A 26,031-nucleotide genomic window follows, 5' to 3' on the forward strand; every position below is an offset into this window, starting at 1 on the left:
ACTAAATTATATGGGTCAGCCTATGTAGCCTGGATGCATTGGGCAAATAAATAATACACGTTCTGGTTGAGGAGGACAGTGTACAATTTCATCATGATCTTCAGAATGCCATGCAACTTAAAACTCATGAATTGCTTATATGTTGAGTTTCCACTTAATATTTTTAGACTCTAGACGATGGGTGTATGAGTGTGGACAGTGAAACTGCAAATGGGGATGGGAGATGGACAGGGTGCCAGGGCTACTTCATGTTGCTTTGTCCAGTGGTCCAGCAAGAGACTGTCTTTTTCTTATTGGTTGCATGTATTGCTGATCTTCTTATTTTTGCTCATATAATAGGTGAAATATAACATCTTATTGTAATTTGTATTTCTTTAGTTAAGAGTGAAGCATCATTTTGTGTTAATAGGCCATTTGTCCTTTTCTTTCTGTGAACTGCTTGTTATGTTTTTTGTTGTTGTTTGTTTTTAACAAATCATCATTTAGATTTCTCTGTCTTTTTAACTGTGTTCTTGTCACCACACAGGGTCTAAAGAAGTTCCTAAAATGGGGATACCTTGACTTAACATGGGATAGGTTTTAGGTTTGCCAACTTACATCACAGAAAAAAAAAAATTAAGAGTGCATCAGTAAGAAGCATAAAGTAATTTATTAAGCAGAATTTGAAAAGTGCACAAAACAGTAGAGTGTGGGCTCTCGAGAGGTGGACTGTTTCCTGGAACTGGCAACATTTATGTTTCTCTTGGCAGAGTGAGAATCTTAAGGAAAAGATGCCCCCCCAGTAATGTCCCATTTTATAGGTGACAAAATACGAGCCTAGTTTTATTTTTTTAGATGGATAATTTAAGCCTTCTTTGAATTCTGTCAATCTGTTCCGTTATCTTAAGATCCGGTTTCTGATCTTTACTTTCTCAGCTAAGCTCATTAATGGACTTTTGGTGTCCCTAAGAAATTTTGGGTATACTTCTAGAAGGAAAGAAGTATAAATTAATCAAGGGTATGCCAATATGGATTGCCATGGATAACTTTGTGTCCTTGAAGTTTAAAGATTATGATTTTCCTTGTCTCCTTTCTACCCCATCTTTATTTCTTCTTTCTATCCTGCCACACTCTGACATAGGACCAGTTTAAGCCAATGGACAAGAGCCTGGAAATAGATGCATGTGTGTATACCTTTAATGTGTGCTAGGGTTGGCATCTTTGGACCTTTGGGGAAAGATAGATTGGCCAGTGTGTATTGGTCAACAAATTCTCCACTTGGAAAAAGCAAACTTAGTGCTTTAAAGGCTCTTGTGAGTTAGGTTCTCTAAAGCTTAGTGCTTTAAAGGATCTTGTGAGTTAGGTTCTCTAATCCACAGGGAAAAGGAATGGATATTTCAGTGATGGAGGGACCTGCTAAGCTCACATAGATAGTAAATAGTAGAGCCAGGATTTGAAACCAGGTATTCTACCTTTACAACACCTCTCCAGCATTCTCTTAATTTATGCCCAGTACATGTATTCTCACGCATGTGTAGATTTTTTCCAGTGGGTTGCCAACACATAATTTAGAGTGCACAAATATGTTCAAACCCTATTTTCGGTCCTCTCTGGTAGTGACCTCAGGCAATTTATGTAATCATCTTGTTAAAATCTCTGTACCTTCACTTGTAACTCCAGTTGTGAGATAGTGTTGTTATGCAGAGGAAGAATGAGAACAGTATGCCTGTGGTGTAGAATGGTGGGCCAGTTGGCAATGTGTTCTTTTTGTGCCATACTTTTTAACCACCCGGGACATCCTCAGTTAGTATTGTTTTCCTTATTTTCACACTGCAAAGGTACTACAGTGCCTGGACACATAATACAGCTATTGATCTGAATTTTAACAAGCCTGACTTTGGAAAACTTTCAATGGTCCCTCCTCCTCCTCCTCCTCTTTTTTTACAAAAACTATATTAAGGAATAGTTTATATAAATTGAATTACCTGTTCTTTGAAGGTTTAATAGTTTTCCTGTTAAAACTTTTGGGTTTAATCTTTAATTAATATTTTAACATATGATTTGATTATTCTAGTTAGGTTCTTTCTTGTCTCTTTAGATCAATTAAAAAATTTTATAGTAAGAAAATTATTTAATGTAGCTTTTCAAATGTATAAGTTTTTACACAAGATATTCTTAAAGCTGTTTCTTGCCAGAGAACTAGCTTGTAGTTTTAAGACTTTTTTGACATTATTTTTTTTTCATAGCATTAATTTCAAGGCATACATTTTTCTACTTTATTTATTCTGTATTTTTCCCTTGCTGCTTGAATTAAAAGTTCGGTTTTCTTTTTTCCAGGAAAGAGTTGATAATACAAATATGTATCTAGCTTCTAGAATGTGCCTATCAAAAACTAGATTTGGCATAAACCAACACTATCCAGTATTATTATGCAACTTATTGCCTCTTTTCTTTAGAGAAATAAAATGCTGTAGGTATTAATAGTTCATTTGTTTTCAGCTATTGAATTTTTCTGTGGGTATTGAATTTTTCAATACCTGTGCTAGGTATTGAACACAAGGCCTCACACATGCTAAACATACTGTACCGCTGAACTACACCCCTGGCTCTAGATTTTAATAAATATATTTAAGCTTGGATATTTTTCTCTGGATAATACTTTAGCCAAATTCTGTAGGTTTTGATTTATAAATGTATTATGTTTTGTTTAGAGAAATAAAAGCTAAGAAAAGATGGTTGCTAGAAAGGGTTTCTTGCTTTAGTAACACCATATGTAGTTTTAAATTTTATACATTTATTATTTTGAGTACACTTTCTTTCCCCATTGTAGTGTCTCAATTGTCCAAAAACATTTCAAATACTGTATTTTTTAATAAGGTGGAAAAATCTGCAAGCATGCAAAGCAGTGATCAGTTTATACTGCAGTTTGAGACATTACTGTCTTCCTACTGTGTTTTATGTTACATTGCCATCTACTGGGTAGTATAGTACAATGGAGATGTTTGATTTATATTTACTTTATCATCTAGCTGGTTATATGAGGCTATGACTGATATTTTCCCTTTTATCCAGTTTCATATAAATGCAGGAGCTCAAATTTTGACAGACCTAAGGTATAGGAAAAGTATGAATTTGATACTTGTGTTTTGAGCTTTCTATAGGGAAGCAATATGCAAGGGGATCATAAATGCTGACACAGCTTTTCATCACTAGACACATTCTTGCTTGATACATGGCTTGTGGAAAGAATTAGTGAAGCTGCACCTGAGTATAAGAATAGTGAGGTGTAGGGCCGGGGATTTAGCAGTGGTGCCTCGCCTACCTGGCAAGCGCAAGGTCCTGAGTTTGTTCCTTGCTACAAAAAAAAAGAATAGTGAGGCGTAAAAATACAAAAAAAGTCAAGCTTCTGTTCCAGTTATGTCACAGGGTACTGGGAGAATTAAATAAACTGATACTCAAAAATAAGCCAGTTTGCTCAATGCAGTTTAAAATATTTTACAGAAAGGCAGATGTTCAAGGCAGCACTTGGATGAAGTCAATTCATAATCTGTCTGATGTCACATTTGTCCTATTGCCCTGGAGTAGTGTTGTCAGGATTGAAGCAGCAGAGTGGACTTCATAAAGTGCTTTCTCTCATTCAGGATTTTCATCATAAATAAAAGTGAACTAACTAATGTAAAGGTTCTTTTCCTCATCTGTTAAGATATATGCAATTTGCAGGATGTACTTGTAGATGTTTTTGGCTAAAGATACCTTAGCTAGTACATATTACATGCCTAACTGTGTATTTGGGGGGGGGGTACCGGGGATTGAACTCTGGACCTCATGCTTGCTGGGCAGGTGCTGTGCCACTGAGCAACATCCATGGCTATTTTGTTTTGAAACAGAAACCATGCTCATAGTTTAACACTTCCTCAGCATAACCAAAACGTTTAGTTTTCCTTAGATTAGAAGAGATAAAAATTTTAACCCTAATTTTTGGCACATTGAGTAGTAATACTTCCTCTTATGTTAAGAAATCATTGTCATTTGCATGGAGGATTTGAAATGAAAGGTTCAGATAGTGAGCTACTGGTGGTGTTATCATCCAGGACCCGGATTAACTGTCTTATTTGAGATGATCCAGTTCCAGAGTTAGAGGTATGAAAGCAGTTGGAAGATTAAAAAATTTATTTACAGCCAAATGCCAATTACATATTCTGTTCACTTACAGGAAGTGAACTGAATATACATGAAAATTAGTATTGTTGAGTCTGAAACCGTGAGGAATCTGTGATGTTACCCTACTTGTAAGCTAATAAGTTGGCTTGCCATAGTTATAGACTCAAACGTAGCCATCTATCAATCTCTCACCCTTTCTTCTCCCCTCACTTCAATTGAAGCATGTGATTAGAGAGAAGGCCTTTTGTTTACATACAGAGTAACTTATGTTGGTTCTCTAAGTCCCAGAATTCCATGAAGCAGCATGGTGAGAACCGGACACACCCTGTGTTTACTATGAGATTTTGTACCACAAGGGAGCAGCTCTGCAATTATGAAACTTAGAGATTATTTGGGATAGTTAGCACTTCTGCCCATTCTCCTTTCTTGAGATAGAGATTTGCTCTGGAATGTGTATAAAATCTCTGGGGAAAACAAATAAAGATCTCTATTTCACACACACCCCAAAATGTAATCAAATGGTTTAAGGGAGAGATTAAAGACTATATCCCTGAGGAGGAGCCTTATCTTTTTGATTACTGTTCAGTCATCCTTTAACCTAGGTGCCAGTGATTTTGCCCAGAAAGCCTGCAGCATGCAGAAATATGAAAACATTCATGAAGTATTGTTTTGTGGCATGTGCATCAGTGAGATGGAGAGATGTGACTCTGCTGTTGTATCCTTTAGTCTCATTTTGCCTGCATTCTTTATACTGTGGGGATCATAACTGAGTTGAGGGTGATTCTAGTGTTTACAGATAAACAAATCAAGTTACTTCATCTGGTACTCAGCTGAGGAAACAGTGCTCTGTTCCAGTTTTGGAAGGGAAAACCTAGCTTTCTTAAGATGCATGTGGTTTCTAGCTTTTTTCTAATAAATTCAAAGTGTAATTTTGTCTTTTATTGATTTTTGCCTTACATGCTGAAATTAAAACTTACATTCTTGCTCAGCTACACAAGACATGACTCTACTAAGGAGTTCAGTAGTTTCAGTGCCAAGTAAGAGGTAAAGGTAGGTTAGATGGACCACATAATCCTGTGTAACAGAAATTATTTTTCTTTTTTTAAAAATTTAATTTTATTGATACATTTTAGGTATACAATATAATGATATTCATCATTGGAAATTTGCACCTTTAGATAATCTTTCTTGGTTCTTATTTTCCCCCTTCCCCTGCCCTCCCTTCAACCCCTCCATCCCTCCCTATTTACAAAGACTTTGTTTCCATTTTTTCATATTAATTCCATTCCCTTACCCCTCCCACTTCCCCTTCCCCTTTGCCCCTTTCAGAAATTATTTTTCATGTCTTCACAACTCTGGCAGGCTAAAATGACACTTGGATAAAAGGAAGCTTGTTTACAACTTCCATAGGTATGATACAGTGAAGTTGTGACTACTCTAGAACTATAAAAGATGAATGAAAGAAGAATTTTTTGTGCCTCATTGTAGTTTTGTTTATTAGGGTTTGATAAATAGTTTTGGTGTGGGAGGAATGGTACATTTTTATAATTGCCTATGCTATTTACCTTCATTCTCTGTTTAGAGAAAGGACTTTTCTGAACATTTGAAGTCTTGCTGAATAAAGTTATATTTAAAAAGATTATAACAACACTAATTGTGATAGGTTTCCATAGTGATAGAAATGTAAAGTCAATACAGGAAACATAAACACCAAAGATAGCTTTGAAAAGAATTTATAAATATGGGTTTTGAAAATCCTGCTTGCTCTTCCTAGTAGAAAAAAGACCAAGATATTGTTAAATTGCAGGAAGTGAAAATTATTTAAATAATTGAGCTCAGGTCAAATTATACAGGCAAAGGTAGCTCAGTCTTTCATAGTTTGTGCTCTTAGTACATGTGGTTCAGGTATTGCATCAAGCACATTAATGTTCAAACTTGTGTACAGAATATCTTAAAACTTACAGTTTATTTTACATGGTTTTCTTAAGTGCCTTCTGTATTCCAGGTACTTATTTGAGCATCACTGACAAAGTGAATAGTCTTTCCTCAGGGGAGGAAAGCAATAAACCAATAAACATAAGGAAAATGTAGTAAATGTAAAAGTACTTGTAGGCAGAGGTGAAGAATATCCAGGCAAGGAAAATAATGTATACAAGGTGCATGGGAGGGAAGAGGGCGAATAGGAAGAATGATTGTGGGGAAATATGGTTTGGAAGATACTTAGAATATAGCAATGGAGGTCCTTCAGTGATCATGTAAGGTATTTAGACCTTACTTTTCAATCTTTTTTAGTAGGAGCTGGAAAAGTATTGTGGGTTTCTAGAAAAAGAATATCATGACTAGTGTGTAATGAGAAATGGAGAGAGATCAGTTAGAGCTAGAGAAGTAGCAGAAAGGAAATGGGAAGGAGGGAGAGACACATTTTGAGAGGCAGGAGAGATTAATGACTGAGAGGTTTGGGTTAGATCTGGACCCTGGGCATATAAAAAGATAGCACAAGGGAAGGGGAAGAAGTAGAAGAGTCTAGTCTGATTAGTTTGGACACCTGGGTAAATGGTTGTACACTTTGTTTACTTTGGGCATTCAGGAGGAAGAGACGATGTGAGTAAAGAAAGATGAGGAAATCCATTTTGAAGTTGAGCACCATACTTTAGTGAAACTCTTTATTCATCAAATGCATAGTGATCCCCTCCTAAGTTCCAGGTACTTTTCAATATGCTGGAGTTAGATCCTCCTCTCGCATTTGTTTTTCCTAACATATTATGGTTAAAAGCCTGTCAGATATGTACTGTAAATATTTTTATCTCAACTTGTGACTAAGTTTTCAGTTTGATGCAGTCCATATTATCAGTCTCTTGTTTTCCCCTTTTCATGTTTTAGCTAAGAAGTTCTTTGCTGTCTTGTAGGCATAAAGATATTTCTTATACCTCCTTTGCCATTATTGTTGATTTCATCCACTTACTGTTGTTTAATCTACTTAATTCACTTGAAATTGATAGGAATCTTTTTTCCCTAATTATTTTACAACATAGACTGAGTAGTACTTCCTTTTCCTAGTAATTTTTAAATTTTCATTGGTCATGTTTCAGTGACTAAATATATTTGTCAGTTTTTGGCCATCTTCTTTTCCATGGGTCTTTGGTTTGTCTCTGTGCAGGTATCCCACTGTCCTGAGATGTTATATATCAAACACCTCAAAACTTAGTGACCTAAAACAATATTTTATGACTCCTGGGTTGACTCAGATGGACAATTTGCTGTTGGTCCTGTGAATTCCCTCATGTAGTCTCAGTCAGATTGGGGTGGCAGCTTAGCTAGAAATCTGGTATGTCCCTGATCTCCTCAGCAGCCTCTCTTTGTACAAGGCATCTCATCCTGCTGAGCCTTTCCATGTGATCTCTTTTTTAATAGGGCAGTGTAGACCTTTCATGTGGCAGCTTAGGCCTTCAGGAGTAAGCTGTTAGACCCTTTACTGGTTGATCTTGGAAGCCCCAGAACTTTGTTTTCTCAGTGTTAGTGCTTTCTCTAGTGATAACTGTTTCAGAGAGTCGTAAGTTTAGCATGAATTCAAAAGAATAAATAAATAAATCCTACCTGCTTATGGGAGGAATAGCATGTGCATACACAGGGCCACTGAATTATAGCTTCATAGTAAGTCTTGTTAGCTGGTAGGGCACATTTCCTGCCTTCAGAATGATCCTGGTTAATTCTGGCCTATTGCTTTTCCATATAAATTTTAGATTCCCCTTGACAATCCTTTGGGAAGAAACAAGTGTTGAAATTTTAATAAGAATTGCATTTAATTTATAGGTTAATTAAGATTTAATTACTGCATTCGACATACTCTATTTTCATATTCATTTGCATTTATTTATATTTTCCTTCACATCTTTCAGTATTTGGTAATTTTCTATGATACTCTACATACCTTTTATTTATTTTAAGTTCTTTGTAGTATTTGGTTATCTGTTTATTTATTTTTGGTACCAGAGATTGAACTCAGAACCTTGCACTTGCGAGGCAGGCAATGTGCCACTGAGCTAAATCCCCAGCCCTGTAGTTTTTATTGTATTTTTAAAATTAAATTCTACTGGTTATAGGAATGCGACTGATTTTTTTTCTCCTTTAAAGTACTTTTTAAATTTTTTATTGAGTTATAATTTATGCACCAAAAATTCATTCACTTGGAGTGTTATCATTCACTAGCTTTTAGTATATTGACAATACCCATCACCAAAGGCCAATTGTAGAACACTTTGTAACCCCTAGAAGAAATCCTGTACCATTAGTAGTGACATCACATTCTCTTCCTGACCCTGTCCTTTCTTTTCCCCAGTCCTGGGCCACCTCTAATATATTTCAGTTCTGTGTATTTCCCTGCTCTGGACATTTCATATAAATGGAATCATACAATACAGTATGTGATCTTTTATGTCTGACTTCTTTCACTTAGCGTAATGTTTTCAGAGTTCATTCAACTTATAGCATATGTTACTATATTACTTTTTGTCAATGAATAATGTTTTATTGTATGGATATATTCCACATTTTTATACATTTAAAAGTTTGTATTTTAAATTTAATATTTCTTAGAGACTTCTTTTGGCCTTTTGGTAAGATGGACTAGATGGTAGTAAATTTTCTTTTGGGGAAGGGGCATTCCAGCCATTTTTAAGTGTACAACTCAGTGGCACTAAGGACATTCACCTCAATGTGCAACTGTCAACACTAATCATCCCCAGAACATTTCCATCAGTTTAGTGGATTGCAAGGGTGGTTCAAATACTATATGAAAACCAATCACTGTAATACCCTTATTTACAAAAGGAAGAGAAAACATCTCACATGATTATTTTAGTTGATGCAGAAAAGCATTTGACAGAATTCAACATCTTTTCATGATTAAAAAAACAGAACAAACTATGACTAGAAAGTAATTTCCTCAATAGCATAGAGACTATATATGAAAACCCATAGTTAACATATACTCAAGTAACATAAAACAAGGTATTTCCTCTGACAACAGGAATAAAATAAGTGTGCCGGCTTTTATTACTTCTGTTCAACATAGTATTAGACACACTAGTTGGAGCATTTAAGCAAGAAAAAAACATAAAAGGTAGTAAAATTTCAGTAATGGAACAAGTATAATTTTCTTTGTTCATAAATAATATGATCATATATATAGAAATTCTAACGATTCTAAAATTCTAAAGCTGTCAGAACTAAGAAATAAATCCAGCAAAAGTAAAGAATGCAAAATTGACAACCAAAAATCAGTTGTATTCTATATACTAACAATCATCTGAAAAGGAAATTAAGAAAGCAGTTCTATGTACAATGGCATTAAAAAGAATAAAATAGGAATGCATAGGAAATAACCAAGAAGACATGTTACGAATTTGTGTAATATAGATGCTGCCTTGGGATCCATTTTTAGGCCTAAGTTCTGTGAAACCCAGTTGTATGCCATCACCTTTCCTGTTATGAAAACTTCCCCTCCCTGTGTGGGTGTCTGCAATATAGCCACTTTTTCCTCATCTCACTGACTACAGACATGCACATCATGCCACTGCTAACTACAACAGAATCTAAAGGTCAAAGCTAGAATTGGCAGGTAAGTTCCACCTTTTGAATGTGTTTTCTTTAAGTTAGCTAACCCACAACCCCTTGGAAAAGCCTCAGGGGTAATGTTTGTAAATTTTAATAAATGTGTAGTACCAGAGGTCTCTTGCACACATACATTTCATCTACTGGTTGAGCTCCCTGTCATTTTCTGGCACCCCTAACCTCTCTGGAGTCTGTAAATAATATATTTTTTAGCTTCATGCATTTTGGTTTTACCTCTTTGTTGTGGCATGCCTTATTGACAAACCTGAACTTAATCTTCCTCCTAGTCAGGATTCTCCTAGACAGTAGCTGACGTGTTTTATGGCTAGTTTCAACAGAGATAGCAGAAGACTAAATTAGAGAAAAACCTGTAACAGTGAAAATCACAGAAAACCAAAAGACATGTACATAGGAAACTACAAAATGCTACTGAGAGCATTTAAAGAAGAATTAAATAAATATAAAGATATCCCAGGTTCATGGATTAGAAGGCTCAATAATGTCAGCATGTCAGTACTTCTCAAAGCAATCTACAGATTTAGTGCAATCCTTTTCAAAACCCCAGTGACATTTTTTGGGGGGGCATAAATAGAAAACACTTCCTAAAATTCATGTGACTTCTTAAGCAATCCTAAATAGCCAAAACAGCCTTTAAAACAGAACAAAGCTGCAGGATTTATACTTCTTGATTTCAGAAATTACCACAAAGCAGCAGTAGTGTGGTACTGGTGTAAATACATACATTTGGATGAATGGGGTAGAATACAGATACCCAGAAGAAAACCTCACATATATGGTCAGTAGAATTTTAGTGAGATTGCTTGACCATTCAATGGAGAAATACAGTGTTTCTAACAAATACCACGGGGAAAACAATTTATCCATACATATAAAAGAATGAAGTTGGACTCTTACATCATTTACAAGAATTTACCCAAAATGGACCTAAGACCTAAATGTAAAAAGTAGAAACTACAAAATTTAAAAGAGAACATAGGGGCAAATCATTAGGGCATTTTTTTGGCAGTAATTTCTTAGATCTGACACCAGAAACATTATAATAATTTTTGAATTAAAGGCTACTTTGTATGATATTAGTACAGCCACCATGATCTCTTTGGTTATTATTTAAGTGGAATGTATTTTTCCATCCTTTCATTTTCAACCTGTTTGTGTCTTTGAATCGAAAGTGAATCTCTTGAATCTCTTTGACTTTGTCTTTTGATATTTTGATTATAATGTATTATGGTATGGATCTCTTTGGGTTCATCCTACCTATAATTTATTGAGATTTTTGGACAAGTACATTTGTGTATTTCATCAAATTTGGAATGATTTTCAGACATCATTTCTTCATATAATTTGTCGTGCCAGATGGGTTCATTCTGCTTTGCTTCCTGGGGTTGTGATCCTCAATGTCTGTTCCTCGGATATTGTGTAAAATTCTTTGGAGTGCTAGTTTGGTATTCACGAAGTTCCTAAGGTGCTCTTTGTCATGAAAGTATCTTATTTCTCCATCCATTTTGAAAGATAGTTTTTCAGGGTACATCAATCTGGGTTGGAGGCTGTTTTCTTTTCGGGCTTGGAATATGTCACTCCAAGCTCTTCTTGCCTTGATGGTTTGTGTTGAGAAGTCTGCTGTGATTCTGATGGACTTTCCTTTGTATGTGATTTGTTTCTTTTCTCTGACTGCTTGTAGAACTTTGTTCTTCTGTTGAGTTTCTGGAATCTTAACAATTATATGCCTATGTGTAGATTTCTTTTGATCAAGGCTATTTGGAGTCCTATATGCCTCACTTATCTGTATGTCAAGCTCTTTTCCCCTGCTTGGGAAGTTTTCTGCCATTATTTCTGTGAAGAGATTTTTTATGTCACCTGCACTCTCTCCTGTTTCTTCATTGACTCTAGTCAGTCTTATGTTATTCTTTGCATCATCTAGCAGCTGCTGGATTGATTTCTCATGTTCCCTTATAATTTTGAAGCAATTTTTCTTTTCCTGGTCATTAATTGCAATCTTATCTTCTATATGTGAAATTCTGTCCTCACATTGGCTCATTCTGCTGTGTAGACTTTCGATGGAGTTTTTCATGTCCTGGAAATCTATTTGCATCTGTTTTATGGATTCCATTTGTTTCTTATGTTGGGATTCCATCATGTTCCTGAGCTCCTCTCTAGATTTATTAATCATGTCTTGCACTAGGGGCACAATTTCTCCTGTTACCTGAGAAATTATTTCTGATTTCATTTTTTCCCGATCCCTTTTTGTTGCCAGTTCAGTGGGTCCAGGTGGTTGAGTATCAGAGTGTTCCATCTCATTTCCCTTTGGAGTTGCTGTAGGTGATCTGGAAGTCTGGTTTTGAGACTTATTTACGTGTTTTCTCATTTCAACTCGGGGGGGCGGGGGTGGCTGTTGGCACCTGCACAGATTACCTCCTCTGAGCTGGGAGAGGTGGGACCGGGGCCAGGAGCAGCGGTAGGGATGGTGACCGGGAAGCCCCTTCCTGTGGACCAGGAGGAGTGGGATGGCGGCTCAGAAGCCCCTACCTCTGGGCCGGGAGCAGTGGGAGGGATGGTGGCCCAGAAGCCCCTTCCTCTGGGCCAGGAGCAGGGGGACAGAAGGTGGCCCAAAAGCCCTTTCCTCAGGGCTGGGAGCAGGGGGAGGGATGGTGACCGGGAAGCCCCTTCCTCTGGACCAGGAGCAGTGGGACTCAGTACCGTGGTCTGGTGGTCCGGTGTCCTCTGCGCCTTTGTAGCATGGAACCAGGTAGCTGTACAGAGGAGCGGGGAGGGGGGGTCCAGTGGATTGTTGCCAGGGTGCGGGCCGATTCAGCATGTTCCCCGCGGCTCGGGACCTCGGTAGAGTGTGCACAGACCTGCCTGTCTGCAGCGGGCTGATTTGGCATCTTCTGCGCAGCTCGAGACCTCCGTAGGGCGTGCGCAGACCTGCCTGTCTTATCTCCCACATTTTAAAAGAATCATTTTGCCAGTTGTACGATTCTTGGTTGGCAGTTGAACATACTGACACCTGCCTTCTGGCCTCCAGCATTTTTGATGGGAAGTTGTTGCAGGTAATTGATGACGACTCTTATGTTGAGTTGCTTCTCTCCTGATGCTTTCTCCTGAGTGTGTGTGTGTGTGTGTGTGTGTGTGTGTGTGTGAGAGAGAGAGAGAGAGAGAGAGAGAGAGAGAGAGAGAGAGGATATTGATTTAGAAGTTTGCTTATTATGTGTCATCTGGATCTCTTTGAGGTCATCTTACTTGAGGTTCATGGTGTACACTGAATGTTTATATTCCTCCATTTCAACAAATTTGGGAAGTTTTTGGCTGTTTTTTCTTCGGGTTCCTTTGTTCCCCTTTACTCTGTCCTGTTTTGGGACTCTCTCATATGTTTGATTGATGATATCTCATGGGTGCATTAGGCTCTTTTACTTTTCTCTAGTACATTTACTTTCTATTCTTTAGGCCTTATTTTCACTGCTCTGTTTTCAAGTTCACTGATTCCCTGCTTGCTCAAATCTGCTATGGGCTCCTGTTAGTGGATTTTTCTTTGAAGTTACTGCACTTTGTAGCTATAAAATATTTTTGGTTCTTTGTAGAATTTTATCTTTATTGGTAATTTTGTTCATACAGTATTCTCTTGACTTTCCACACATCTTCCTTTAGTTCTTTGAGCATTATGAAGACTGTTGTCTGTCGAGCATATCAGCTATCAGGTCTCTTTCAGAAAGCTTTTTTTGATTCATTTACTTCCTTTGAACAAGGCTTTCCAGTTTTTAAAATAAGCTTTGTGATTTATTATTGGTATTTGATAAATGAACATTTTAATCTAATAATGTGATTGTGGAAGCTAGATTTTCCTCTCCTCCACAGTTCACTTTTTTGTTTACTGTTTTTGTTCATTTTTTATTTTTTGTAGTACTGGGCATTGCTCTTGGGTCTTACACATTCTAGGCAAACATTCTGCCAGCGAACTATATCCCCAGCCCATCTCATTTTTTTATTTTGAGACTTAAAATAAAACTGCCCAGACTCGCTTTGAACTTGCAACCCTCCTTTGTGCCCTGGCCTCCGGAGTATCTGGGATTATGGGCCTGTGCTACCACTCCTGCCTACCCCCCATCTTGTAGGTGGTATCTATACCAGGGATCCGCCCAAGGTGTAAATCTTTTTTCACAGGTCATTTCTGAGTCTGTACCTTTCCCTGGGTATGTACTTCACTTTCTGATATACCATGTGTATGCACTTGCTTTTGAGTGTTCACGCAGTCTTTCACATCTGCCTTCCATAAGGGGAAAGAAAAATGAGAGGGTTGGGGAGGGGAAATGGCTTTAGCCCTTAAATTCTTGGAGGTTACATCAGCTAGAACAGATGGGCTTGGGACAATGGGGAGAGATGCAGCAACAACAACCTCCACCCACCTCTGTGATCAGAAGCAGTAATGTTCAGTAGTCGTGGTCTCCCGGGTAGGGGTCAGCATCCTTTTTGCCTCCCCTGGCTTCTATAATGTGTGTGAAGGCTGCTCCAGGAACACATGCACAGCTGCTGCACAGGGCTGAGTGTGGGCAGTGGGGGCTGCTAGTGTGTGACGAGCTGAGAGCAATAAGAATTAGCCACAGCATTCCTGTCCAACCCTCCCCCTAGAGGTTGCAAGCTGTTAATAGACACCAGACTTCCAAAATAGTTACATTAGACAGATTCTGCCAGTCCACTGCTATCCAGGTGGGGAGACAGATTCCCCTGCTTCTCACTCTGTCTTCTTTCCAGAATCTTCTCCTTCCCATGTGCTCTTGCATATTGTTTACCTTTTCACCTAAATCTCAGAATCTGTCATAATTTACATTCTCTTACTATTTTTATATATGGTTCATTTCTAGGTATACTTTATTTTACTGTTTCCTCTCATGACTTGGGTCATATTCTTTGCACATTTTGTAATTTTTTTGTACAAATATGTTGTATAAAAGATAGTTGAGACTCAAATACATGACATTTATCTCTGGGAAAGGGATTATCCTTTTCCCAGTGTTCAGATTAACAGATTCTTGATCTGGCATCTCTGCCAATCAGACAGGCTATGCATGGGTCTTCTGTCTCATGAAAGTCTCATCACTTTCTGAAAACTGATCTTCAGAGAAATCAAGCTGATCTGTACTGGGTAGTGATCTGTTGTTTGTGGCACCCTTAGTTTGAGTGAGTTCATCACCACATTAAGATATTTTGAGGATTGGGTCTAGAAGTTTCTTTAATGGGGAATATTTAAGACTGGCGAGGTGCTGAAGACATCTTTGTGCTCATTGTGAAACCAGTCTTCTGCCTGAGGGATGCATGTCCCCCTTTACTCTGTGCAGAGTGGTTCTTCTCCATGCTCTCCACTTCCTTCCTTATCTGTACTGTCTTATCTGTACTGTACTGTGTCGCCTGTGAAGGCCTACAATATCTCCCTGGGTTTTTGTTTCCCCCCCCCCCAGCTTTCTGTGCCTCCTCCTGTACTCAGCTGTTGCATGTCTTGAGCACCTCAAGGGTGATGTCTCAGTTCTTCTGTCCTGGTCCCAGTCTATTGCAGTGAGCTGCTGCTGTGGCTTGGGGGAGCACCCTACTCTTTAGAGGTTCCCTTCTTCCTACTCTGCTCTTCCCTGGTGTTTGATGTACTGACCTTGGTGAATCCCATGGGATTTTGTCAATATATACCTAGCTACAGGTGTACCTTATAATAGCACTTTGCAATGTTAATCTGCATGAAGTTAAGGTTTGGTTGGTTTCTTCTCCTGTCTCAGGCAGATTGCTCATCCTTTGATATCTCTGCCCACATCAGGCCTCATGCATTAGTCTTTTCTGTCTCAAGAAAGTCTTGTCACTTTCTGAAACTTACATGTATAGGTTTCTTTTTACTCTTAATTATCTGATTTTTAAGTTCTGATTTTGTAGTAAATGCAGTTTATTTTGGTTAGTGTGAAAATGACTGTTATTCTGTGAATCACGTCTACTTAATACCTGAAAGCTTAAAAAAAAAATCCACTGACATTATTCCCCTAACTATAGAATGTATTTTCATCAACTTTATTTTTCTTTTTGTATTAACTACAGTGGTATGTTGTATTTACAGTATTGTTTACTGGGTGCCAGACACTTTGGTCAGTATTTTCTATGTACCATCATATTCAGTACCCATAAACTTGAGAACAGGTACAATTATATCATTTCCATGTTTTTGTTTGAGAAACTAAATAGGTAGGACAGTATTACATGGCCAGTTATTGGTACTTCTGAACTTAGGGTTGCCCCTCTTTGGAATAGACTTTGCAAGTTTGAATTAAAAGATGGGACAGGTATGTAACAGAAGTGAGTAAAGCAAATTGGGTATACAAAAAGTAACAATCCAAGCAGCATGATGAATGAGACAATTAATAATCAGCCAGGTGCTGGCACAAAATAAAGAGTAATCCATTCTGTTGGAGAGTATATACCTCATTTAAAGGTGATGATCACCCATTCAAAACATGGGCAACTGGAATGAATATGCACATCTCAGGAGAAGAGGTAAAAATGGCCAATATGTATGTGAAACAATGCTTAGCATCTCTGGCCATTAGAGAAATGCAAATTAAAACAACACTGGGATTACACCTTACCCCAGTAACAATGGCCATCAGCAAAAATTCAAATAAAAACTACTAGCTACGAGTGAGGCTGTTAGGAAAAAGGCGCCCTTCTACACTGTTGGTGGGAATGTGAACTAGTGCAACCACTATGGAAGCCAGTGTGGAGATTCCTCAAAAAACTAAAAATAGAAATTCTGTTTGACCCAGTTATTCTCCTTCTAATTATCTTTCTGCAAGAGTTAGATACATCATAGTACAGTGATAACATGCATAACCATGTTTACAGCAGCATAAGCTCGTTATCGCTAAATCTTGGAAGCAGCCTATATGGCCATCAACAGATGAATGGATAAAGAAAATGTGGTGTTTATTCACAGTACTGCTCTGCCATAAAGAAGGATAAACTTGAGTCACTTATAGGAAAATGGATGTACTTTGAAACCAAAATGTTAAATAAAATACATCAGACTCACAGGGTTAAAAATTGCAGCATTTCTCTTATGTGAGAAACCAAAAAATATAAATAAAGAATAAAATAAAAGATAATAGAAAATAGGGAGAAAGGTGTTTTTCAAAAAGGAGGGAGATGAGATGGAGGGAGGAGTTAGGAGGGAAAGGGAAGGAGAAGTAAAAAGAATTAATATGTGTTATGTACTTGTAACACTGGGGAATATCATTATGTACTGCAAACATATACCAATAAAAATAAAAAATTTTTACAAGATGATGGTCACTAATCAGCTATTGTTGCCAATTTCCCAATTTCCTGATATTTTAATTGAAGGCAAAAATCTGCTTTTCATATGAAGCCTCTAACCTCTCACACCTTGGCTGCTCATTTAAATACAAGTTGAATAAAATCCAGTGAGCAGGTCCACATAGAGAGTCTGAAGTTAGACGTGTTGCCCGTGCTCTGGGAAGCCTGTGATAGAGCCTGAGCCCCTTTGAGCTGTTAAGTCGCATTATCCTTCAGTGCCTGCTCTTAGTGTATGTATACGAGTTAAGCAAAGACCTGCTTTTGAGTGTGTTTTACTTACTGCTGAAACACAGTTGTGCCGAGTTAGATATGAGGTACAAAGACAATTCATAGGACTGTGTTGTTTTATCAGAAGTCCTGAATTCCTCAATTATCTGCTTTATGAGATAGAATTCTAAAGAGGCACGTCTTACTTTTGGTTGATGTGAGGGTCAACCAAAAGTGTGTTTGGTTTATTATTGTTCTTAATCATGTCTTTATCTCCCTCTCTTTCCCTTTTCTTCTGTGACATAGCTTTCACTTTCTGAAGAACAGAATGAAGTAATGAAAAATGGCTGCGAATCTAAAGAGCTGGTCTACCTCGTGCAGATTGCCTGTCAGGTAATTGTGTGGATCTGTCCTTCACTTCATATAGAGTTAGTAAGAATTATTTTGAGCAATTATTAAATTTCTTACTATATTGTGCTTCTCATATTGCCTAAAGGAGTATAATTCACAGATAGTTACTTACATTGAAGCCAAATTGGGCAATGAAAGACTATTGTAAAAAAATATAAAGCTGGGTGTGATGACACATGGCAATAATTTCAGCATTGTGAGAGGCTGAGGCAGGAGGATGGAAGGTTTGAGCCCAGCCTCTTACTGCCTTGGAACCAACCATGCAAGGACTAAAACTTCTAAAATGTGAGCCAAAATAAACCTCTTCTGTGTACTAAGTGTTGGATGTTGGGTATTTTGTCCCAGGAACTTACCAAGACCTTGTCTTAAAGTGTGTGGGGGGTATAGTATTGGAGGGATGTAGCTCAGTGTGATGTGAAGGCCCTGGGTTCAATGCACAGTACCACAAAAACAAACAAACCAAAAAACAGTGGTAGTTATGGTGACCCAGATGCTGTTTTATTCTTCCTCTCAATCATATTGACATTTCTACACATACTCAAGAGTGAAGTAATCTGTTTTGGAGTCAGTTTTTATAGAAATTTATTATGCATCCATAAGTGAAAATCCTTCGTACAGAGGTCAAAGAAAGATAGCATTTATTGATCATTAGGTGAACTTGATCATGTGTCAGAATTGGAGAGTGGAGCAGCTGTCTCTGCCCCAGATGCTTGTCTCTACTGACCAGAACAGGGAGCTCCTCTGTGGTGGAACAATAGGATGCTGTATGGTTTTGAAGCTTGCTATTTCTTGACTCTCACATTAGAACTGCCTACCCCTTCCCCATACCAGGTATTGAACCCAGGGCCTTTCCGGTGAGCTCCATCCCCAGTGCTTTTTTTATTTTGTATTTTGAGATAGTGTCTGGGCTCAAACTTGGATCCTCCTGCCTTGCCTCCTAGAGTGCTGGGGTTACAGGTGTCTGCCATCATGCCTGGCTAGATTAGAAATTTTTTAGGATAATTACTATGACTTGCTCATAATGAGATTTAAAATATATCATTTGCTACAACAATTATTTCCTTCATCTAGTAAGCACTGAGTGGAGTTCTTTTATTCATTTATTTTACATGCACTGAGCCTTCTGCCTGTTAGTGAGCTTGACACTGCAAAGGAAGTATTTCAGACAAAGCTTTCTTCTATACAAAGTTTTTAGCTTTCTTTCAAAGAGAGTACAGGGCATTTATGTTTTTTGTCAAAACATTAATTCTCTTTCTGAAGTTAATAGTATAAAAAAATCTGATGGTTATATAATATGGGAAATATTTAAATTCTTGGTTTTGGTGATTGTAAGGAAAGCCTTCCAGAACTAAGTGATTCTATTTTTAGGTATCAGAACATGAGATTGGAAGTTGAATTTAGCTTGCATATAAAGAAGATAGCCAAAGTCACTTATTGTTCATGTGTTTTGCCTGTCATCTCAGTTTGAGGAAATAATCATGTCTCAGTCACTAAGTTCCTGTCATATTTCATAAAATGATTCTATTTGGTGAATTAATTTTTTATTGTAAGATTTAATAACAAGCAAGACTCACAAATTTGCATTTTATGAATTTTCTCTTTTAGGCTATAGAAGCAACAATATTGATACTGTAAACTCAAAAAGGTTAGGTACCTCCATCTCTCTTACTCTTTTCTTTAGTGGCTAGGTTACAGGGAGATAGATGATACAATTGATACTGGGTCCCTGGGTCCAAGATAATACAGTTACATGGGTAACCATTTGTTACACAAGTGTTCATTGCAATGTGAATGTGCTTCTTTACTCCTTATACATCCATGCATACACACCTGTTTGATCTTGATGATCTGTGTAGCTTAAAGCGGGAAATTGAATTTTCAAATTGGTTAGGCAGAATGTGCATGGCTAAGACTGGGTGAATGGTGAGACCCGGGAAAAGAGAAGGACAGAAACAAAAGTCATAGGACAGTCTGCCTCAGAAAGTAGCAAGAACAATGGATAAGCCCTTATTGACTAGAAGTGTGGTTCTATTAAGAGAAAGTAAGCATCAGTGATGTCTTAATTACTTTCCTCATTACTAGGACAAAATACCAAAACTTACAGGAGAAGAGGTTCATTTTGGCTCATATTTTAGAAGTTTTTAGTGCTTTCATGGTTGCCTCCAAGGCAGAATGATATGGTAGAAGGGCCTGATCAGAGGAAAACTGCTCATCTCATAGTGGACAGGAAGCAGAGAAAGAAGAGTGGAGCCAGGGAAAGAGAAAAACCTTTCGAATTCATGCCTCCCGTGATACCCACCCTCCCAACCAGGCCCTCCTCCCTAACAGCAAGCCAGTTATAACACTCCCATATTCCAATCATCTTCCACCTCCTGTCATGAGTACATGAGGCTTTAGGGGACAGTCAGATGAAAACCATAACAAGTGGGCCGGGGATTTAGCTCAGTGGTGCCAGTGTCTGCCTCACAAGCGCAAGGTCCCAAGTTCTATCCCCGGTACCAAAAAAAAAAAAACCAAAAACCATAACAAGTGAGTTGATTTTTATGTGAAAATATCAAATCCTTTGCTGATAAACTATTAGTAACAGATGAATAGAAATCTTATCTTTATATTGTATGATTATAGGAATTTATTAATCCCATTACAACCTAAATATAGTGTGATCAAAAAATACAGTGAATGTTTATAAATACTTAATACAGTAAAAGATGTTGCCATTAATCCCTTTAGCAATATTCCCCATTGCTTTGAACCCACTTATCCTATCGTTTTTGCAACTTTCTGAAGCAGTTCTTCACGTCTTTCTCCTTGAGTATCTTTAGTTGCACTCTTGTGGCTCCCTCAATGTCTTGAATACATGCAAAATTTTTACCTTTCATGGTCATCTTGACTTTGGGGAAAAGCCAGAAATTACACTGTGGAAGATCTGGTGAATAAGGTGGAAGAAGACACACCCATAATGTTTTTACAAGCCTGCCTTTCTTTTGGATGGTCCCTGGGCAGCAGCATTCACCAAATTTTGACTATACTTCATGAAGACACCCATGAAAGACTTCCAGAATTGCCTGAGAAAGTGGCAAGAACAATGGAATAAGTGTGTTTCAAGAGTACTTTGAAGGGGTTAATGGCAGTGTGTCTTTTATTTTAATAATTTCTAAAATTTAAACATACCACGTTTTTTGTCAGCTCTCGTATTTTAGCATTTCTGTCATTAATTTTCATATGCTCTGAAAATATATTTTTATTCTCATGAGCAAAAGATAATGTCAAAAAAATCTATACTGTTTTCTTCAAAAGGCAGACAGATGTTTGGGACTGTACATTAGGATGCTTAGCTGTTCCTTAATTGCACTTTCCTGTATAGGTGACCTAGATGGTAGATAAGTTTGCTGGTTATAAATGTCTTGTCAAGCTGTTTAAAACATGTAAAATCACTTGGTAGACAATTTATTATATCGAAGTAGTAATTTTACCACACTGTAATGATGCGGTTGGTCCTTTTCTCTGCCCACTGTAAGTAATCATTGAAGCATCCCCAAGGCTTCCCTTTGTATTTTTGCCATGTGTGTCAGCCATAAACTATATTAAACTAGAATCACTTTTTATAACTATGAGAGACTCATAATTACACCCTCTAATTTTGCAAGTGAGGAAACCAAGGTCAAAAGTACTCAAGCGGCTGTTCTAAACTGTGGAATCTAGCTACTGAGAACTAGTTTCCTGATTGCCGGCTTTTTCTATATCTCCTTGACATTTTCAGGCTAAGAGAGATTTCAGAAATTGCTTAGACTTCAGGTAAGGCAAGATCACTGTTACACACTGATGTAATGTGTCTGTTGAAGAAGCTATTTATTCACATATATCTGTGCTAACTTCTCATTTTAATAATATACACTTTAATATTCTTTTATTTTAACTGAAACTCTTGATCCTTCATGTTACCCCTCTCCCTCTTGTTCTATTATCTTAGAAAGTGACATTAAATGGCACAGTTCTTTTTCCTTCCTGCAGATTAAGTGACATTAATTTCTTTTTAAAATGTATTTTCATTATTTTTACTAGTATAGTATGTTTGTACTACATCATGGGGAGTTGGTACATGTACATAACATATCTTAGGTCTTATATCTGAACCTCTTGTGTTTTTGTCTGCCCTTTAAAACTTACTTCTTTCTAAATTGTGAGTCCAGAAATGTAAACTCTGTCTACCATACTGAATGGACTCAAATTCAATAAGCACATTTTTTATCACTAGTGTGTCTTATAAACAGATATTATGACATGTAGTATGTCATTTAATTCTTGTAACAGCTGTGTGAGGCAAATAGTCTGGTTTCCATTTTATAGATGATGAAGCAAGGACTCAGGAATGTTAAGGCCTTCTCCAAAGTCATAAAATTAAAGAGAAGGGCCAGGATTTGAACCTAAATGTAGTATTTTGAGGGGGAGGTCCTCTACCGTTCCTTAATAACACGATTTGTTCTTTGTTGGCCACTCTAAAATCTGTGAACTTATCCCAAGTGTTAATAAAGAATTGCAGAAGTGCAGATAGTTGGTTGACAGTCCACTTTCTTTTCATGAATTAGTGGACAAGCCCTCTTCTCTCCCCTGCCTTTCCCACCTTCCCCACACCTTTGAGTCCTTTTAGTGGACCTTTAAATTCTGGAGCCCCTGAGGGAGAGAGTCCTGACCAACAGGGTGCAATCTCAGCCCAGTGGGCTGCAGTATTACTGATACAAAAGTATTTAAGTCAGTATAGCAAAATCCAAAGCAATTGAAACAGATACCGGTCACACAAATTTTATTTAGCAGTATTGGTGTTTCTCAGCTGACTGTCCCATACCTTGAAGAATAGAGCTCTCACTTCCTCCTTCTCATATTACTCATTATGGAGAATAAGTGATCTTAACTAACAGAGATGTGGTGTGCCTCAGATACTCCACCCCTTTCATTCTGTTTGGTTGTATTTATTGGAACAAACCCTTCAACTGCTGTGGATGAAGAAATACTCTGTCTAGCCAGTTTTTGTCTTTATGTGCTCTTGGTGAGAGTCCTTTTCAGTCTTTCCTGAAAGTCATGCTACTTTTCCTCTGCATGTCCATACTTCTTAAGAAATTTAGTGTATTTAGTTTGAAATTAGTGACAAATTAACAACAATCTTAGGAAATTCACAAATATGTAATGGTAGAAATAGGAAGAAAACTACTGCCTTACATGTTGAAAATTTAGGATAGAGGCCAACTATAAGAGGCATGGGTGGGTAGGGAAGCTCTGTATATCTATACCAGGATGCACAGGCCCTTAGAAACAAGTGTGGCAAACAAAGCCAGATAAGGAGAAACCACCGTATTTAGTCCAGTATTTGGTGAACTTAGAAAGGGGAGTGGGGCTGTGTCTGGACTGTGGTATCCCTTACACCCCAGGTCTGGTGAACATAGCATCTTGAAAGTGACTCTAACATCCTCAGGGAAGGAGCCAGTTCTGCAGTGGCAGGTGGATCCTTGATGTAGGATCCAAATTTATTCTCCTTCCACTCTCGGAGAGAGAACCTAGTGAGTGAGATATTAACAGATTAGAGCATCGGAGAATCATGTGGAGGACAGAGACTGAGCCAGCCTCAGCTGGCCCTTGGGTAAGTAAAGAACAAAAGAAGAGCATTGATTAGGGTCCTGGATTTGGTGACTAGGAGAGTCATGCTCCAGGGAGTGGCAGACTGCACTTGATGAGACCTGGAAGAGAAGGGTAATTTGAGCAGCACCATAGCAGTCACTTCCCCACTGTTCTCCCAAATACCAGGTACCACAGAGTATGCAGGCTGGAAAGTGACTGGTATGTGGAATGCAGCAAGGGAGACATGAATTTCAAAGAGCCATGAGCCCTAATCACCTTAGAGTTTGGAAGAAGGAAAATGAGTTGGGTGGTGCAGTGAGGGAGACACGGGCTACAAAGCATCGGAGTCCTGGGCACCACATATTTTGGGTCCAGAGGGTAAATCTTTGTAGAGAGCAGTGAGGGAGACAGATGCAGAGCCAGAGAGACAGCTTAGCCAGAGGGCATGATGTGGCACCAACCAGAGCCTTACAGAAAGTGAGCACAGAGATGCTGGGTGGATAACGGAGGGGAGTGGAGATGAAGAAAATCCTTTTGGAAATCAGCAAAACACCATGTACTGGCCCAACCACCCTGAACACCCCAATCTCGTCTGACTCAATTGAAAGTGTTACACATAAGACAAAGACAGAAACCTCCAGCTAGCCACACCCACAGGAACAAAACTGTAACTAAGCATAGTGTGTCCGAAAGAGGGGAGGCAGGCTCAAAGATCCATTTGGACCCCTAACCCCCTTCTTGGAACTGGCAGGCGTTAAATAAATCATAGGAGGGGCTGGCACAGTGAGTTGCAGGAGTAGGCTGTGGACTGAGAAGGGGAGGAAAAAAGGCACCTTGTGGGCACAGTGATGCTCTTTGGAGTGCAGAGGTGCAGGAGAGATGTAGATTCTGCACTCTGTCCATACTCCCACTGCAAGTCAGAGCTTCCCTGTTTGTGAGTTTAGGGGAAGAGCTCTCTAGTCAAATACAAGACTGCAGTATAAATAGGACTGAGAAAATGGTTTAATTTTGTGCTTTTTGTAACTGTGTAGGTTGTTTTTCCTCTTATTTTCCTTTTCTCCTTTCTTTTAATTGGCATATATATACTGTATATGCCAGTGTTCTGTATATACAAAAAAAGAGAGGAAAATTAACCGGTGCTTTAATCCAAATAGTACCTTTCTTGAACACGTAAGGATAAATTTCACCAAAATTTTGTCTAGAGGATTAAAATAATAACACTATAAAACACTTAATAACACTATAAAAGCTTAATATCAGCATAGTAACAGGTTCTACCCTTCTCACAGCTTTCTTCAATGTCCAGTTACACTTCCCTCTTTCTGAATCCCTTCTGCTCCCACAAATATTCTCTTAAACCTCCTCTCCACTAGCCCTCCACTCTAGTTATAAAAATATCAGCAGTTTGATTACTTTTCTTTCCTTCTCACTTTGCAACTAGTTCCTATCTCTTGTTTTTCTCATTTTCTTTCTGGTATCTCCCTTTTCCTCTTCATTTTTTTGCTTCATTCCCCACATCCTAGCCTACCTGTCAATAATATTATATCACAGTCTTTATGGTTCACTGAAAAAAGGTGAAATTGTTAAAACATATTTTAATGTACACAATTGATATATGATTGGCTTTGCAGATGCTGACTTAACAGGTAGTGGTTCTGTCCCTTGCAACTCAGCAACTGGGTGTGACCCCTTCTGCTGAGTAGGTTGAGGAGGTGTATAAATCCCCAAATATAATCAAAGCCAAGATCATATCATTGGGAAGCATGCACTTACTAAAGAGATCTCCATACTAGTGACAGAAATTTTCTACTCTAATTGATCTTCAACCCACAAAACAAAAAATAGAAACATGAGAAAACAAGGCAACAAGATGCCTCCAAAAATTCAGTTCCCCAAAAGCTGATCCCATGGGCAGCATCAGGGACTCAAAAACCAAATGGCTGAAACATATGAACAGATAAAGAAGAAACAACAACAACAGCAGCAGCAACAACAAAACCAGATCAATAAGATGTTCAACAGGCACATGGGTGATGTAATTCAATAAAGGACTTAATTGATGAAATGTTCAGTGAGCTTAAAGAAGACACAAGTAAAATATTGGGCAGATTACCTTGATATGAAACATGCATGACCATTTTGATGAAGAATAAGAGTCCATGAAAAGATATCAAACAAAAATCCAAGATATAAAAAATTCTGTTGAAAGTATGGGAGCAGAAATGACCAATGTGAGAAAAAAGTACCATGATTAGAACATAAGGTTGATGGAGGAGACCATATACTCAGACATTCCTTAGAAACAGAGAGAGACTAGAAACTCGATCCAGCAGCACTTAGATGACTCAAGGAGAACGAACCTAAGAATGATAGTATCACAGAGTCCCTGCATAGGATCCTGATCTCCTGCTCAGTGCTATGGAGACAGAATTGGGGGGGGGGGTGCTGAACATGCAGCAAAGACCCTGATCAACCAGAACTGCTGATATTTATTGGTGACACAATCATTGTTAAAAATTGGTGAGGGGGCTGGTGTGGTTGCTAGAAGTAAGTTGCTGACACAGGCAAGGCTTGTAAAACAAGGCACAAAGCATTCTTGTGTTAGAAACAGGACAGATCAGATATAGGTTGTGGTTAACAATGAACCTGTCTTTTCAGTTAAGAAGGTTTAATTTCTGGGAACAGAATTTGGGTGGA

General features: G+C 38.1%; 1 protein-coding gene across 10 annotated transcripts in view; it reads left to right on the forward strand.

The window, feature by feature from the left end:
- Window positions 1-26,031, forward strand: part of Arhgap32 (Rho GTPase activating protein 32) — a 320,258-nt gene that overhangs the window by 172,727 nt on the left and 121,500 nt on the right. For all 10 annotated transcript variants that reach the window (XM_087214296.1, XM_087214295.1, XM_087214289.1 and 7 more), the window contains one exon: window positions 17,620-17,706. In XM_087214296.1, coding sequence (XP_087070422.1) covers window positions 17,620-17,706 — 87 coding nt within the window. The remainder of the gene's footprint in view (window positions 1-17,619; window positions 17,707-26,031) is intronic.

The sequence above is a fragment of the Heterocephalus glaber genome, unplaced genomic scaffold (assembly GCF_053883595.1).
Source record: "Heterocephalus glaber isolate CG9 unplaced genomic scaffold, H.glaber_assembly_v1.0 deba00001446, whole genome shotgun sequence".
Lineage (NCBI taxonomy): Eukaryota > Metazoa > Chordata > Mammalia > Rodentia > Bathyergidae > Heterocephalus > Heterocephalus glaber.